We start from the raw sequence: 14395 nt of genomic DNA, 5'->3' as shown, positions 1-14395 counted from the left end.
CTTTTCACCGTCCGGTTTAAATATGGTCATTTCCATCTTTTGTATACAGTCTATGGATAGGACATAATTTTGACAAATCTTTTGCACTTGCTGGCTGACTGTGTCATGGCTCTGAATGGCTAAAAATCTGTAAATAGTCTCCTTTCTGCTACAGCTGCCTGTGGGTTTTTTATTTGTTTCCTCTGCATGCATCATTTACCTGTGAAAAGTAGAACCTGCATTTCTCATCTGAAAGCACAATATTTCGACTTACATCACCTCTAACAGCACTCCCAGCCATTTACTGCATCCACAGATGCGTCACCTAGCCAGAAGAAGCACGCTGGCGTCAGAAGGATAAGTAATTGTTGTTACTTGAGACTGGCTCCAACAGCACTCTCCCATAAATACTGTTTAAAGTCTAGTATAAAAATGGTTTGGGATTTCTAGCTGAATTTTTCATTCTTAACAATTGTACAAGGTATCATCTTTCTTTCTTTTCTTTTTTTTTTTTGTCAATATAGCATCAATTTGGATTTTGTTGACATTTTGTTGAAGTTAAGGGTGTGGCAGCTTTGACAAACAGGCAAGCTGAGACAGTAAGCTATAGCCGATCTCTGCCTCCTGTACATCCACTCAGTAATCTGGACCATGCTTGTTCCTTTCTGAAAATTTCATTAATGGAATTGCTAATCCAGCATAACAATGTGAACTGAAAAGTATGCACTTGTCCATAATGTCACAAATCTTCTAAATCTCCCCAGCAGCTGATTATGTTTCTTTCTATTTTCTGTATGGATTGGCTGGCATTTCTAATACCACACATCTCTAAATGCTTCTCTTTACCAACATCTCCTTGTGTGAGATCATTTTTCTTAGATACAACACATGGAAGGAGAACAGGACTGGTACTGATTGGCTCGATAGAAAGATCGAGCTGTATCAAAGGTAGAAATACACTAAAAAGTGAAGAGAGTGTGTTAGGAAAAATGTGCTTTGAATAAATGAAGAAAACGAGAGAGACAGAAGTTCAGAGGATTAATAAGGAGGATGAGAGGGTAGCTGTGAAGAGGATGAAGAGTGGAAAGGCGGGTGGTCCAGATGTCATGGAGATGCCTCAGAGAGAGGACATTTGAACAGAATTTAACACAGTTCTGGAGCGTGAGGGGATGCCTGAGAAATGCAGAAGAAGTGAAGTGGCATTGATTTTCAAGAACAAAGGTCCAGAGCTGTAGTAACTACAGAGGGATAACGTTGATGAGTCAAACCGTGAAGCTACGCTGTTGAAGCTAGGTTAAGGGGAGAGGTGATGATCAGCGAGCAGCAGTGTTGATGAAGAAGTATAGAGAAGTTCACAAGTTACACTGTTTCATTGTGGATCTAGAGAAATGTGATAGGATGTCAACAGGAAGGAACTGTGGAACTGAGGAAGTCAGGAGGGGTAGATTGGTAAGTGAGGATGGAGACTTTGGGATGATGAAGACGAAGCTGACAGGCAGGAGGAAAACAGGAACACCGCAGAGAAGGTTCACGGAGGGTTCATGCAGAGGGTTGGTGTGACGGAAGAGGAAGCTGGGGATAGAGTGAGATGGAGACAGATGACAAAATCTTAACTTACATCACCTCTGATTCATTTAATTGTGCAACATTTACTGTAGCCACGGATATGTCATTTTTTGTAGTTTCAGATGAATGGGCTTTTGTTTTTCCGTTACACTACAGTCAAGTCCCAGCAGAAATCCAGAATGTTCTGCCCTGAGCAATAAAACCACTAACCCATGAACAAACAGTTATTAGGAAACAATGCCCCCACCTTTTCCATCTGCTGCCCTCAGGGAGAAGGTACAGGTCTATACAGGCCAGAACATCCAGAATGGCCAACAGCCTGTATCCACAGGCTGTGAGGCTCCTGAACTCTCTGCCCCCCTCTCACGGACAATAACCATATCCAACTTCTTAATAGCAATGAACTGGTCTGCATTGGTGCATCATATCTTTATTCTCTTCCCCCTCCTGCCCCCCCCCCCCCTCTTTCTTAAATAGATAACTATCATATCTGATATCATATCTCACAGTACAATAATATTGAATGGGTTGCATTGTTGTATTTTGTCATGTTTCTCAGGTCTTTGTCTGAATTTCTACGAACATTATTGCTAAGGATTGTCTTATTGCATTGGAGTCACACTGGGTTAAATATGTACACTTGGGTTTTAAGGGGTATTTATTATTTTCTTCTTTTTTTTGGGTTGTATGGAAGCCCCAAACGCAATTTCATTGTTCTTGACAATGACAATAAATAAATAAATACTAAATACTAAATACAAATGCAAAAAAGGTGGGATGCAGTAAAACTGCATTTTGACTGATTTGGTTAGAGCTCTCTCTTCACTTGTGGAATGTATCTATTAACCTTGAAATAACCATGTGTTGATGATAACTGTGATATTAAGAAAAAAAAGGTACTATGTTGATTTTGTCCTTTATTTTATTTTTATTTTATTTTATGCCTTTAGGCAAACCTTTTCAGTAGCTCTTGTAACACATTTGAGCTCAATCTGCCCAAAAAATAAATTTTTGTTTTTATTTTTAAATCAACGTCATATCATTTTTGTGTAATTATGACGCCAAATTGTGATATTATGGCATTGCTACCATGAAAAAAGCACGTTTTTTGTTTGAGAATTATGAGGTTTAATTTGATAACCTTGCTGCCAGTTAAAAATCCCAAGAACATTAAAAGTGGCTTCCTATTTTATGCCCAACGAGACTGTTCTGTTTTGTGGGTTGGGATGGTGTAAGATGTCGACATTTGATTATCACAGGTTTTTTTTTTAATTGACTCATATGCCTGTTGGGCACACCTCTGAACCCCCATCGAGAGGTCGTCCCGAATCAGCCTTTCAGGAAAGTAGCTATGCTGCCCTCTGCTGGTGTCAACCAATAAGGACATTGAAGAAAAGACAGCGACGTGCTAGTTACGGTAAATACAACCAGTTTTTATTTAGGCTACATAAATAAAGCCTTTTCGAGCATGGTGAACTATTTATTTATGTATTTGTTTATTTCTTTATCCATTCATTAATCTTTAAGGAAACTGTAATAATATTTGTCCGCGTGCTGTTACGTCATCATCACGCGTCAACGGCACAGTGCTTCTGTCTGACTTCTCTCACACGTGAGTAAAACGTTGCTTTACAGAAACGATATTAATATACACATTTTTCCGCAGAGTAACTTAGCAGTGTGGTTTAGTCATTCTTTAACATTTTGGGAAACCATCGTTTTTTTTTATTTTGGCAACGTTTTCGAGAGTTTGTGTTGTTGTTTGGAGTGCAGCACGTTAGCATGGACAGTCCCTGTGCCTGTTTGCATGTTTTAGTCGAACTCCTTCTAAAATAATGACAGCTTTATTTGTAGCCACTTTAACATTATGCCAATATTACCTTTTACCTGTAACAGCTTTTTAAAGTACAATCTTGATCCGTATATGTTGCTAGGAAAGTGCAAAATAGGTGCAGCTATTTATTGAAACTTGCAAATATGCACGGAAAGAGAGTATATAGAGCAAAAAAACAGTGTGTGCAATGCTAATGGGTTTGAAAGTCAGTATTTGGTATTCTTTATTCCAGCCTGGACCCTGTTAGGCAAGCTCCCTTCTCTCCTTACTTCCTTCTGATATGCTGACAACGATTTGAACCAAACATTTTTATTAATCACTCCAAAAGTCCTGTTCCTGCTGATCTTTAGTCCCATTCTTGAGTAATATGGTATTCCTCAGTCTGTTCTCCCTGTTTCCCTTCCTTAAGATTTTTTTTTCTAGCCACTCTTTCACTGAAACCATTTCCGATGAGGCTTCAGCATAATCATCATCCATCTCTCAGGTTCTTTGCATAAGTGTTCTTTCCGATTTCTGAAAGACATGACTTTCAGATACTGTTAGCTTGCTGTAGGTAGCTTTTTAGACCTCCCAATGCTTCTTTTGTCCTTAAAATGTTCCCTAAATAGTTTTTTATTAGATTTTCTTCGGAGAATCACTTGTTTTTTCTTTGGAAATCACCTTTTCGCCGCACAGATACCATTTTATGCTGGTCAAATTGCGTTATCTTTAGCAGCTGATAACAAAATGTAACCAGTGTAAAACTGATTCTCTGCTAAGTTGTCTTTTATGTTTAGACACAGCGTTGGTTCAACCCTTAAGTTAGGTATTTTTTGTTTTGTTTTTAATGCTTGAATAACTCTGAAAATGGTGAGGTATGAGGACAAATGATTACATAAGCAGCCAGTGTCCAAAGAAAACTTTGGAAGACCTTCAAAGAGCCTGAAGCCCAAAGAGCCTTCGCTCAAGAGCTCTTTAGAAATCACAAGAACATCTGGGTCTGTGGAAGCAAAATATAAAGAAATGAGGGTTTGATCAAGTACTATATATCTATTGAAGTATAATAATCTGTCTTACTGGTAGCAAACATGCAGCAGTGTAATGAGATATGTTATGTAGTTAATTGGTTCAAATCTGCTTTAGAAACTAGCTTTATATTTCACTTGTATCCTCGTGGTTAAAGGTTCAAGATATGCTGTCAAAAGCAGAAGACAAGAAGCCACAGAAAGGGGGAGGAAAGAAGAGGAGGCATCCCGGAGAAGATGGAGGAGGAGAGAGGAAGAGGAGAGAAAGTCCAAAAGGAGAGAAGGGTCAGGGTGGCAAGAAGCGCTTGGACGCCCTCAGTGTGGGCTATTTCCGCCGTGTCGGAGAAAGGCTCAGTGAAGGCTTTGAAGATGATGAGGAGAGAGGTGAGAAAGGTCTTTTTTTCTGGGGATCTGAGTAAAGCACAGGACTGGAACTTTAAATAAGGGGTGCAGCAGAAGGTCACATTACACAGCACCATGTGCAGCCATGATTCATGAACTTTATCTTTTGAACTTGGCTGCCATAGGGAACAGAAAATCACAGACTAGTGATATGTGGAGCATCCTCTGCCGGCTTTGCTTGGATGAGGTCTGCTGAAGCAGACTTAGACTGTAGAGAAGAAACACATAAGCTGACAATTCATTAAATGCATTTTTTTCCAAGGTGTACATTTACTTATTCCATCTTCATAAATCGAATCATTTTTTCACATTTCTTGAACTGCGGGATATTGATCTGGTCGGTCAAGTATCAGAGGGGGCTGTTAATCAGTTTCAGCTGCTTTGGTGTTAATGGCATTAACAACAGGTGCACTAGAGGGGAAACAATGAGACAAGCCCTGAAACAGGAATGTCTGTACAGGTGACATTTTTCACTAGTTTTGCTTTTGGCTAGGGTCAGGTAACATGAGGTGATACATGGGCCCTACAGAGGTTGCACAGGTAGCCCAACTCCTACAGGATGTCACATCAATACGTACCATTGCCAGAAGGTTTGCTGTGTCTCCCAGCACAGTCTCAGGAGCATGGAGTAGATTTCATGCGACAGGCAGTTACTCTAGGAGACAGGGCCATAGAAGGTCCTTAAACTATCAGCAGGACCGATACCTGCTTCTTTGTGCAAGGAGGAACAGGTTGAGCACTGCCAGAGCTACAAAATGTAATTAATTATTTTTTTGAGCTGTTTATGTATAGTAGATTGAATATTTGTGAGTTTTGAGCACAGCACATAATCTGTGCACTGTACATACATCAGTTTGGCTGCTTCAAGGTTGTGTCCTTAAAGTGGCGTCAGCATTCATGCTACATTTACGCTGGCTCACTTCTCGGAAGTTTTTTTAACCACTTCTACTTAAATTTTCTTTGGAGAAGAGGTTCAGGTTACAGGGAGCCAAATCTTTGTGTAAGTACTATCTTGGCTGGCCCAAAACCTCCTGTGTTTCCAGTGTACTCTTTACTCAGGATGGCACGCACCTCGACTGTTTATGCCAAATGTCCTGTCTCAGAATGTCACAGCCGAACTCCTCTGAACTCTGCTCCTCGCCACATTAGTTTGCTTTTTATTGGTTGATCTCACCTGGTTTATATCACCAGGATGTCCAAAAGAGGATAACAGGAAGTTGAGCCCCACGTGGAGCAAGAACAACTAAAGACAGCTCAAACTCCCCCGATTCACGATACACTGGTGCCATGAATCAGGGCCCAAAACAAGAGAGGTTTGATTATTTAAATAACAAACTAGAAGATAATTGGTGGTGGGTTCAATAAGTTAATTAAATGTGTTTTCACACAAAGCTTGGTCCAGACTGTGAAGGTCGCTCAGAAGCTGTGTTCTTGTGCTTTCTGACTGATTAATTTCTGCATTCCCACAAACGACCATCTGTTGGAGGAATTAGCTGACCACCATTGGCGAACATCTTCAGCTCTGCTCTGCCACAGAGCCGATGGTGAATGCGACACATAAATCACCTCCAGCCTTTCCAGTTGCTTATGTAGCGAAGCAGATGGCAGGTTTATTTACTAGCATTAGATCTGCTGTCACGTGTATATATAATGAAGAAAAAGAGGAGAAAGAAGAGAGAAGCCTGAATTGAAAAATGGTTTCAATCTGTGATTGATCGCCCTGTCCGTTTTATTTATTTATTTTAATCTCTATTTAATACAGTACCCACCACTACTTCATACCAAAGATGCCCACTCTGTTTTATGCTAATTAATTCATTGTGTTGACAAGTGATGTGTTAGTACGCAAAGTTGGTACTTTGTGTGTTTCTGGAGCAAAATCCTCCATTAAGTAATTGCTTTAAGAAAAACTGCCTGGAGCTGGATATAACCGTCTCTTGCACTGACCTCGACTTATTCACGTCATGCACTGATCTTAAATGACTGCTCATTGCACGTCCATTGCATCATTTTACCTTAAACATAACAAACAGCTTCCTCTCCCTCCTTCCATTATATTTCTGCTTTTAACTCCAGCAGCTTTCTTCTCTGTTTATACTCACCCCGTCTTTCACAGAGATGTTTGTGGAGAATGTCCTCACAGAAGTAAAAGGTAAAGCGGCCTTGGTGGCGACAGATCGGACCGGAAGCATCACTCTGCAGCGGCTGCTCCCGCTGTCCAGCCCCCAGCAGGTCGGGGAGGTGCTGGCTGAACTGGGTGGAGAATCGGGCTCAGAGTTTAAGGCGGTTTCTTGTGACCGGTGTGGAGGCCATGTTGTGGAGAGCGCAGTCAGACAGATGTCCAGGTGGATGGGTAAGTTCACACAAGTGTAAGTTTGCTTTACAAGTGAAATATCAATTCAGCTTCAGTTTAGTTTTATTTACACAGCTGTAAATTACAAAATCATTAACTTCAAAGTGATTTATATGGTAAGGTACCTACAATAATTCAGAGAAACCCCATCAATCAGATGACCCCCTATGAGTGAGCACTACTTTACTTTACTTTAAAAACTCTTTTTTTAAAGGGAAAAACCTCCAGTCAAACCAGGCTAAGGGAGGGTCGGCCATTTCCAGTGATCGGTTGGGAGTGAGGCGAGGGGGGGAGGGAAATGAACTGTGGAAGCTGGAAGAAGGATAAGAGTGATAAGAAGGGAAAACATTCCCATTTTCTACTGTGACAGAGAACAGCTGCGGTTGAGAAAATCGCACCAACCTAACTCCTGGTAGGACTCTGTCCTTTTTAGAGTCTTCAGAGAAGGAATCCTCTCCGCCCACAGAGGAGGAGGGAGAAGAAAGCTGTGGCCTGTTGGAGGCTCAGGTGTTGTCTTTCAGTCAGGTGGTGAGGGACAACGCTGCCGAGTTCATCAGACATGTTCACGGCTCACACGTGGTCCGCACGCTTTTACACGTGCTGGGAGGCTGCCTCGGACCACCTCGCACCGAAACCCGTCCAGGTAAATGCACGCAGACACACACTCACGCTGGTATGAAAAAAATGACGATTTTTAGTGGATACTTTTTCCCATTTAATTAGTTAAACAAAACACTCAAAACAACTACCCCTGAGGGTTATAGTTGTAGGGCGTCGTATTGAAAAAAATAAAAAGTGTGTTGCACTACTCTCTCTCTGCTCGTTCATGTCATATATTACACTTGATTTGGTTTCTTGAATATATTTTTTTAAGGTCAACTTTGATCTTGGGTGCAAACAGTGAAGGTCTGGATCAAATCCTTAGCCAACCTAGGTGCTCACGCCCCCTCATTGCTGTCTATTTCCATAAAAAATTGTGGGTAATATAAAATCTTTGCTGCTTTTCACACTTGGTGTGACCTTGACCTTGAGCTGATTTTCACAAAATTGAATCAGCTCGAGCTGTTATTGGTACCAACCATCGCACAAACTTCAATACAAGAGCAGTAAATTTAGGTCAAAGTAATGAGTGATGTCACAAACTAACCACCTCCTATCATCAGTTTAAATTTGCTCTTTACATAAATACATTTATATGCATATGGAACTGTACCTACTGCAGCCCACCCGCAGTACATTAACGGCCTACCGTGGGGCTCCAGCCCTCACTTTGGGAATCCCTGTACTAAAATATGCAGCAACAGAGAACCGTGTGTGGTTGTTAGACCTCCAACAATGAGAAGCAACTTTATGCTGTTTTCTGAGCAGTTTTTGAGTTCCACAGCAGGATGCTCCTGTCTTTTTTTCAGGCCATGTTAAGTGGGAAAACAAACAAGCCGAAAAATATAAATGACTAAACTAACCGAGCACTCAAAGCACTTTTTATTATTCACCCTGTTAAACGCACATTTGTACAAGCGCTTTTTTCTGTGCCTAAACACCTTTTCTTAACATTCACACACACTCACCCTCCAGCGGATATGCATGCAGACTGGAGGAGCCAGAGATCAAACCGGATCAGATATTCTGGATAATCCTCTGGTCTGACTTCTAGATCATAATGATCATAATTTAGAAACAGGACTTCGTGTTTAAGATGTTCACATATGTCCTGCCAAAGGCCTGTTTTCCCATAGATTCTATAGAAACAGTCTTTTTGTAACCCAGGTACCCCTGTTAGCCAATAAAAGAATGGAGATTGAAAGCACTTAGCTGTTGGTAGGATTGTGTTTTCAGGCCTGGAAGCTACATCCATTATTTCACCCATAGATGAGTAGAATAAGCCGGCATCCATGTTTTTTTGGGGGGTTTTTTGTGATCTTTACGTTTTGTCCAATTAGCAGCACATAAAGTATGCGGAGTTAACCTCTAGATGTTCCACTTTGCAAGATACCCATGCAGGCACAGGCTGTTATCACTGTAATCCGCTGACACCAAAGAACACGTGAAATACGATTATTCTCTGCCAGGTTCTGTAGCGATCCAGCTTGCTTTATTTGTTAGCTTTAGAGATAATGAGATCCCCAGGAAGCACAAGTCAAAAAGAATCTAAATACACATGCATAATGCGTGTATGCTAAGAGCTGACTGAGTTATGACTCAGAGAAAAAGTGCAAATTATGATACAAATTGCAGCAATTGGCTGAGAAGGCATGTAGAGTAGCTTAATTGGCAACACTGGCACTAGCTGACATTTGCTATACAGAGAAAGAGCTTTCGGTTCACCCTACGGAAAAAAAAGCAATTTCTCCCATTTGGCCCGATGTCTCACTTCAGTTTCTTTTTCTGCAAGATGTAACAGAAGAAAAATACAGCTCTTGATCTGCTGGCTTTGTCAGTGCGCTTTTCTTTTGAGACTATGTCAGGCCCTTTATGCCAAGAGGTATATTCTTCTTCTTCTTCTTCGTGTTTTCTCTGTTCATATTCTTGTTTTTAACCAGGAGGAAAAGAGCGAAGCATCCCTCCTCAGCTGACAGACTTTGAGATTCCCACTTCCTTCTGGTACGAGCTTAAAGATCTTACAGAGACCTTGATGGAAAACATTAATTGTAAGTCATCTTTCATAAAATAATTGGTGGTTTTATTATTATGTTGGAATTTAACTGTTGTTGTATGATAGATGTTTTAAGTAGGTCATTAAAAAAAGAAAGCAGCAGTGTTGCCTCCCTCTTCCTGTGCTCTCCTGACTCTTGTAACATTTTTCTGGGAATCTGAAAACCATAGAAGCTGTTTTTGAATGCAGGCGAGGATTCGGAGTAAAGTCAAAGGGGAATTGCCTAAAGGCAGTCTTGAACAGAACGCTGACCAGCATGTGTTTAGAATTTATGTGCTCAATTCAAATTCTTGCAGTCGTAATATCAAAACAAAATGAAATGGGCAGTAAATAAAGTGAGGGCAAATGCACACGCTGCAGAGAAGCCTAAGTGGCTTTTAGTAGAGCTCTGTGTCAGAAAGAAATGCTGTTTAGTCCACAGTTTTTCCATTAGTTAACGTGCACACACACACACACACACACACACACACACACACACAGTCTCTGATTGAAACTATAGGCTTTAAACTGTAAGCCATTAATCTGACAGAGCAATGGTGGAATCTGGCACAGCAGACGCAGTTTAGCAGGCCTTGTAACATAAATTGTATTAAAATGAGATATTAAATGCAGTGTGGCTCCAATGCACGTTCAGTTTTCTGCATTTGGTGAATTTAAATTTTTTTTTTATGTCAGTGTGAGTTGAGTGATCAGAATTTTTTATTTGTCTATAATTTGAGGGAATAGAGTTGCAGTCGAAAGTTTGAACACATATTCACAATTTTCTGTCATTTATTTCACAATTTTCTGTCATTTGGCAAAAAACCCAAAGGTGGATAATTAAACATAACATGTATGGAATTGTGTAGTAAACATTATGTGTAACTTCCTTTAGACTTCAGCATTTCCCTTTAAATGTATTTCCTATGTTCCAGCTATCATACCAGGCTAACAAATATAGCTGGTGTCAACAAATACAACATCTATAATGGCTAAACAATAAAAACATAAACTATAGCTCAGTGCAAAATGACATTTATGTATCTCCCGAAAATCTGGGAAGGGTTATAAGGCCATTTCCAAGCAATTTAGAGTCCATCGCTCTGCAGGGAGAAGGATTATTCACAAGTGGAAAACATTCAAGGAATTCTTCCCAGGAGAGGATTCCCAGCAAATTCACCCCAAGTTTAGACTGCAATGCTCAAAGGAACTGCGAAAAAACAAAACGGACAACAAAACCCAGGAGCTACATTTCAGACACGACAGGCCACAGTTAAGATGTTAAATATTAACATTCATGAGTGCACAGGTAGAAAAAGACTGAACAAGTACGGCTTGTTTGGAAGGATTGCCAAGACACAAAGCCTGTTAAAAGAACAGGAGGTGCCCACCAGGAGTGTTTTTTTTTCTTTCTTTCTTTTGCAGCCTGCAGCTTTTTTTAAATCTGCAGTTCTTCGAATGACCACTTGAGGCTGTACCCAGCTGTGGATTCAATCCATCCTTTCTTTTCCAGGATAATTGCTTAATAGCTGCGATTAAATAAACCCTCCTACATTAATTAAATTAGTCTGGTACAAAAAGCAATTTTATTTTCTAATTCTTCTCCTTCATAACCGTATGGAATTAGGTTTATTCTTATTCATTCATTTACCCATTGGGATATTTTAAAGAGAAATTATGAAAAAACTTCAGATGAGTGCTTGCTTCCAATTTCTTTTGACTGGTACTATTTCTTTAAAAATGTGGCCTCGATCACATTTTGCAGTTGTAGTGAAAGAAGAGTGTTTCAGTCTTATGATGGTCTCTCCTCTGGGTGGACCTACTTGTGGAAATGCTGCAAACATGCAACAGTGAATATTGTGTATTTTGTTAAGGCCGTTAGTACATAACACCTGCTTGTGTATGCAGTTTTACTCTTGTACTGCTGGTGGCAGTCACGCACTTGCAAAGACAGGGAAGACTACTACTACACAGTATTAAAGTATTCACACACAGTGTGTTTCAGTGTGGAAGCATCTTTTGTTTTGTTCATGATAGGGCACCTTTGTACTGGCAGGAAGTCTCAACGGTGCTTCTTCTCTTTGTAGTAAGTGTGACTGACGCTGTTGCCAGCGCAGTGTTCCAGACCATGCTGACTGTGTGTCACAGAAAACGGCCCAAACTCTGCAAACAGCTCCTCCGGCGCATCATGGAATACCTGACGAGTCGCAGCGCTGCTCCTGGAGTTAGGTAAGAGGCCAAAGTTTGCGTTTGTGAACCACTGAGTGTTTTTTCTTTCTTTATTTTAAGAATGTTGTGTTGTGTGACTTTTATTTCCCCGTAGTCCGCTTCTAGTCTTTCTGAAGGACCAGGCCTCCAGTCGCCTCATAGAGACCATCATACAGCTGTCCCACAAGCCACTTCTCCGCGGGCTCTACAAGAACCATCTCAAGGGCCAGCTGGTTGACCTCGCCCTCCATCCCATCGCCAACTTTCCCATCCAGAGGCTAACAGCAGCATCTGCCAAATACAAACTGGTAGGTCACACCTTGTGATTGAGAACGTGGGAGAGGTGATTTGCTGGAAATTTTCTCACCGGCTTCCTGGTGTCGTTCCTTTTTCCACAGTTCCTGAGAATATTTGATGAGCTGGTCCAGGGAGTGGAGGCAATCTTGGCCGCAGGTCACATGGGTGTGATAGTTCAGCTGGCAGAGAGCTGCGCAGAAAGTGAAGAGAGGCAGGACGAGATGATGCAATGCCTCCTCAATGTAAGCTTAAAAGAGGGTTTGTTGTTGAAGTGCAGGCCCACGTGGGCCCTGAGTGATTAGAACAACCTTTTTTTCATTTATCCCTGTGTTATGATTGGTGTTGATGGAGCATAACAACTACTTCATGTTTGATTTGTGGATAATGAAGCCCTGTCGATGTGTTGCCTCCCAGGCTTTCCACTGCGCTGAGCCTGGCTCTAGACACGTCGCCTGCCTCCCTCTCTTCATGTCTCTGCTCACCTATGAGGTGTACTATCACTCTGACACCACAGAGGGCAACATAAGCACGGAGGTAAACTGCTGGGAGGAAAAACATTTGTTTGATTGTAATTGTAGTGTTGGCGTTTCAGCTGGACTAACAGTGCAGCGCTTCACCAAAATACATGTTTCATCAGTTGTCAGGGTTTTTTCTAGATCCCACTGACCTCCATATGTTACCACGGATCCCGGCTGGTCCAGGCACTGGCTAAATTCAAGGAGCGCTCACTCCTCCTCAGCAGCCTGCGCACTCTGAGCCCTTCGGACCTGCTCAGTATGGCTACTGACCCCGCAGGCAGCCACGTCCTCCAGGCCCTAATCACCACATCCAGTGACAAGGGCAGGGGGAAGATCCTAAAGAGACTTGAGGTACGTGATACTTAATTCAGAAAGCAAAATTACTTCAAGTATTACATGTGTAAGTTTTAATGATCATTCTCTTTCCGTATCACGCTCTTTGTTGTTTCAGGGTCAGTACGTCCAGATGGCCTGCTCCAGGTTGGGCAGCCGGGTACTCGAAGCCGTGTGGAACAGCTCTTCAGTCGGTCAGAGGCAAAGTATCGCACAGGAACTAGGTAATAATGACAAACATTCTCTCTCAGAATCCCACTTTTCCTGTGACTCACTTCCCTATTCATGACTTCTGTTCCTGTCTCTCCTCCCCTTCTCAGTTCCAAGTGAAAGCCAGCTGAGGGCAGATCAGTTTGCTCGTCACGTGTGGGCCAAATTTGCTCTCTCCCACTTTGCACACAGAAGAGCCCACTGGCAGGAAATTCAGACGGGCGAGTCCAAGAAGCGGAAGCTTTTCAGTGACATTCTTGAATGACAAGTGCATATTTGTGAAGAATTGTTTTGTTGTGATTTTCTTTTTGATGTAAATAAAAAAAAAAATCTGAAAATATCTGTGTGTGTGCTGAATTAAAGTTTAGTTTTACCCAATGTATGCTATGGATTGTATGAATCAGCCTGACCTGTAGGGGGCACTGTAGGAACATGTATCATTTTAGACTTCATCCCATGGATGAGGTCTTCAGTTAACTAGAGCAACATTAGTTTAAATGTGTGAGCACGCAAGGCCCTTTTTAACATATTTTTAGTGTGTTGCTGAATAGTTACTGAATCCCCCTTATTTACACATTAACTAGGCACACACATAATAAACATGTAAAAGGGGTTTTGTTAGATTGGGGATGTAACAAAGAAAAGGAGTCAGATTCAAAGCATTTGTTAAAAAGCACCACCACCCACCAGTGAGTCTGACAATGAAATACATCTTAATCTTGAGCTCATCTAAATGTCATCTTTCCTCAGGATTCTTTCATGGAAATGCAAACAAATTCAGGCAGTTAGAAAATTGCTCAGTGCCTCAGCAGCGGGCAGGTTTTGTTGTTGGAGACCCTTTTATTGATCATAAATTGATTTGAAGGAGGAAAGTCTTTATTTGGGAAGAGCTTCTCTTCTGAGAAGAATCACAGGGCTGGGAAGAGCAACCAGAAGAGAACCAGAGACTAAAGTACTCAAAATGATGTCTATACAGTAGTGGGTGTGTTAAAAGCTGTTAATCCTTGTGGAATACCCCCACCCATCTTTCACTTGTCCTTTTAATCCATTTTATGAAAC

The 14395-nt window shown here is 41.3% G+C and overlaps 1 protein-coding gene across 2 annotated transcripts; it reads left to right on the top strand.

The window, feature by feature from the left end:
• The first annotated feature begins 2891 nt into the window (after positions 1–2891).
• On the top strand, positions 2892–13674 carry nop9 (NOP9 nucleolar protein). Of its 2 annotated transcripts, XM_026150442.1 has the most exons (13): positions 2892–2962; positions 3073–3157; positions 4542–4767; positions 6902–7138; positions 7572–7781; positions 9679–9786; positions 11858–11999; positions 12094–12286; positions 12377–12517; positions 12690–12809; positions 12932–13144; positions 13245–13350; positions 13447–13674. In XM_026150442.1, exons 3-13 carry the CDS (start codon positions 4551–4553, stop codon positions 13599–13601), a joined length of 1842 nt encoding a protein of 613 aa, XP_026006227.1. In that variant the 5' UTR covers positions 2892–2962; positions 3073–3157; positions 4542–4550; the 3' UTR covers positions 13602–13674. The 2 variants fall into 2 exon arrangements, with proteins under 2 accessions (XP_026006227.1, XP_026006228.1); XM_026150443.1 differs by lacking the exons at positions 2892–2962; positions 3073–3157 and having other exon boundaries at positions 4552–4767; positions 6865–7138.
• The last annotated feature ends 721 nt before the right edge of the window (positions 13675–14395 follow it).

This window comes from Astatotilapia calliptera, chromosome 18, assembly GCF_900246225.1.
Source record: "Astatotilapia calliptera chromosome 18, fAstCal1.2, whole genome shotgun sequence".
Lineage (NCBI taxonomy): Eukaryota > Metazoa > Chordata > Actinopteri > Cichliformes > Cichlidae > Astatotilapia > Astatotilapia calliptera.
Note: the sequence above shows the minus strand (reverse complement) of the source record. Positions and strands in the feature narration are given on the sequence as shown.